The 2,520-nt window shown below is 73.8% G+C and overlaps 1 protein-coding gene across 1 annotated transcript; it reads right to left on the bottom strand.

Annotated features, from left to right (window-relative positions):
* Positions 1 to 702: 702 nt before the first annotated feature.
* On the bottom strand, positions 703 to 2,490 carry LOC146599487 (TBC1 domain family member 20-like). The gene is made up of 5 exons (XM_085298512.1): positions 2,302 to 2,490; positions 1,920 to 2,042; positions 1,547 to 1,688; positions 1,228 to 1,412; positions 703 to 1,047 (listed from the first exon to the last, which is right to left on the bottom strand). Exons 1-5 carry the CDS (start codon positions 2,484 to 2,486, stop codon positions 795 to 797), a joined length of 888 nt encoding a protein of 295 aa, XP_085154638.1. The 5' UTR covers positions 2,487 to 2,490; the 3' UTR covers positions 703 to 794.
* Between the last annotated feature and the right edge of the window lie 30 nt (positions 2,491 to 2,520).

Raw genomic sequence — 2,520 nt, 5'->3', positions numbered from 1 at the left:
CTCCGCCGCCTCCAGGTGCTGCGCAACTTCAAGATCGACACGGCCTCCAAGGAGGACCTCCGCACCGTCTTCGGCTTCATCCTCATGCCCGARAAGCCGCCCCTGCTCACCTTCCGGCCCGTCGACTGAGCCCGCCGGGCACGGGGGGGGCCGCAATAAAGCCGTGTTGCCGCACGCACGCCTCATCCATGCGGGAGCCGCAGGGGCCCCGAGCACCCGCGGTCCGGGAGCAGGAGCGGGGAGGGGACGTGTCCCGGCTCTGGGAAAAGCCTCGGCCTCGCGCGTCAGGCTGCGTGGGCTGGGGGGGTCCGTGGGGACGCGTGGGCAGGATGGGGGTCCGCTGCCCTCCCCYGTGAGGGAGGGGTGGGAATGGTGCTCTCTGCCCTCCCCCAAAGAGGGGCTGCACAGATGGTCCTCAAAAACACAGGTTTTTATTAAAACACCCCCCYGCCCCGGGCCACAAGGCCGGTGCGGGCCGGGGGGTCTCCAGCAGGCTCTGCTGCATCTCCCCGCTCGGCCCCTCGCCCAGGCGCAGCCCCCCCAGGAGCCCCCGAGCTCCTCGGGGAAGAGGGCAGCAGGGCGCAGCCCAAGCGGCTTTTCCAGAGCGGAATTCCTTCCTCTCCCCCTTGTCCCCGCTGCTCCTGCCGCCGGCACGGGGGGAGGGACCACAGCAGCAACAGGGGGCTGTGGGGCAGGGCCCCCTGCCCGCCGCTCAGACCCGGGCCCCGCTGGGGGGCGGGTTCCCCCGTGGGGCTGCGGCGCCCATGGGGCTGCCGGGACGCCCTGCCCGGGCGCTAGAAGAGCTGGAGCAGGAACTCGGGGGCCCAGTCCAGGGCGGTGTGCGTGACGGCCAGGGCCACGGCCCCCAGCGTGGCCGAGAGCCCCCACACGGCCGCCTTCACCAGCGGGTTGTGCCCGGCGGCGGGCAGCAGGGCTCCGGCGTCCTCCTCCGGCCCGGCCCGCAGCAGGCGCTGGCGGCGCAGCACGGCGTCGGGGCGCTGCCGGGACGCGGCTTGCTGGAAGGCGGCGAAGGACTGGATGGCGATGCTGCAGCGGCGCAGAGGGGCGAGGGCTCAGCCCCGGGGCTCAGCCCCGGGGAACGGGCAGGACCCGCGCCCCCGGGAGCCCACGCAGCCAGCCGAGCCCCGCGGCCGAGCCGGGGGCTGCGCTCCTCCGGCGGCTCCGGCAGCCCGAGTCACCCCCGCGGTCGCCGCGCCCCCCCCTCACCTCTTGTGGTGCTGCAGGGCGGCCTGCCGGGCGAGCTGGGAGTGCGGGTGGCGCTGGAAGAGCTCCTGCGCCTTCGCCACGAGGCTCTCGTAGGGCAGGTCCTGCGGGATGCGGGACAGGAGCTGGTGCACGCTGGGCATGTCGCAGTCGCAGGCCAGCACCTCCTCCTCCCGGTGCAGCACGACCTGCGCRGGGACCGGAGCGCGTCAGGGACCCGCAGGGACGGCCGGGCCCGGGCAAAGGGAGCCAGCCCGTCCCGGCTCAGCCCGTGCGGCGGCTCGGGGCGGCCCGGCCTCGTCGGCGGAGCCGCTGCACGCACCGCGGCGGCGAAGTAGACGGGCATGAGGGGGTGCGAGGCCAGGAAGAAGTCGTAGAGCCGCAGGGTGTGGTGGAAGTTGTTCAGGACGTGGCCGTACCACGTGATGAGCCAGCTCAGGGCGAAGATGGTGCCCACCTCTGCCCTGCGGGCACCGGGGGGCACGGGGGGCTCGTGAGGCACGGCCCAGGCACCCCGGCAGGCTTACGGCACGCGCTGCAGCCCTGCACCAGCCCCCGCCCCAAGCCCACCTGAGACACGGCCCCACGCGCCCCGTGAGGGCCCTGCTGCACCCCCCACGCTGCCCCCGAGCTGGTCCCGCTCTGCCCTGGCTCCTCGGCCCCCCGCCCCACGGCAGGGCCCCCGCTCGGCTTACCTCAGCATGAAGGCATGGAGCCGGGAGCTCTCCCGCTGCAGCAGGGGCATGAGGTAGTTGAGGATGTGCTTGGTGCTGTCCATCGTGGGGTCCATGAAGTCCCTGAGCAGGGCAACCGCGGGGCTGGGAGGGAGCGGCACGTGCCAGGACCGTGCCCCCACCCTGTCCCACCACCTACCCATGGCCCTCCCACGGGACGCTGCACCCCTCAGCCCCATCCCAGGAGCCCCCCAGGCCTGGGATGCTCTGGGGAAAGATGCTACCAGGCCCGGGGGGCTCCCACGGCAGCGGTGCTTGGTGGTTAGCCATTCCGGTGCAGAAGGCACCCGCGTCCCCGAGGGATCCCAGCTCGGGCTGGGGGTCCCGGTGCGGGCCAGGGTACCTGAGGTGGTGGGTGGAGAGCTTTTCCAGCAGGGCCGCGGCCAGGCGCTCGCCCACGGCCAGCAGCAGGGTGACGGCGATGTCGTGGTAGCCCTGGTAGTAGTGGAGCTCGGGGTGGGCGCGCAGGACGTGCAGGATGAGGTTCAGCAGCTGCTCCTGCAGCACGTGCCGCTGCTCGGCCCGCATGCCTGCGCGGGGAGGCCGCCGGGTGGGCACGGCC

Source organism: Rhea americana, unplaced genomic scaffold (assembly GCF_003343005.1).
Source record: "Rhea americana isolate MKP2758 unplaced genomic scaffold, rheAme1 scaffold_1393, whole genome shotgun sequence".
NCBI lineage: Eukaryota > Metazoa > Chordata > Aves > Rheiformes > Rheidae > Rhea > Rhea americana.
The sequence above is the reverse complement of the archived record's forward strand: the minus strand, read 5'-3'. Positions and strand labels throughout refer to the sequence as shown.

What these genes read in the sequence shown, in the direction of transcription:
- LOC146599487 (XM_085298512.1), bottom strand. Translation starts at nt 2,486, where the DNA reads ATGCGGGCCGAGCAGCGGCACGTGCTGCAGGAGCAGCTGCTGAACCTC. An exon ending in CTCCATGCCTTCATGCTGAG is followed by an intron (nt 1,689 to 1,919) that starts GTAAGCCGAGCG and finishes CGGTGCCCGCAG; the next exon opens with GGCAGAGGTGGGCACCATCT. An exon ending in GCCCTGCAGCACCACAAGAG is followed by an intron (nt 1,048 to 1,227) that starts GTGAGGGGGGGG and finishes GCGCCGCTGCAG; the next exon opens with CATCGCCATCCAGTCCTTCG.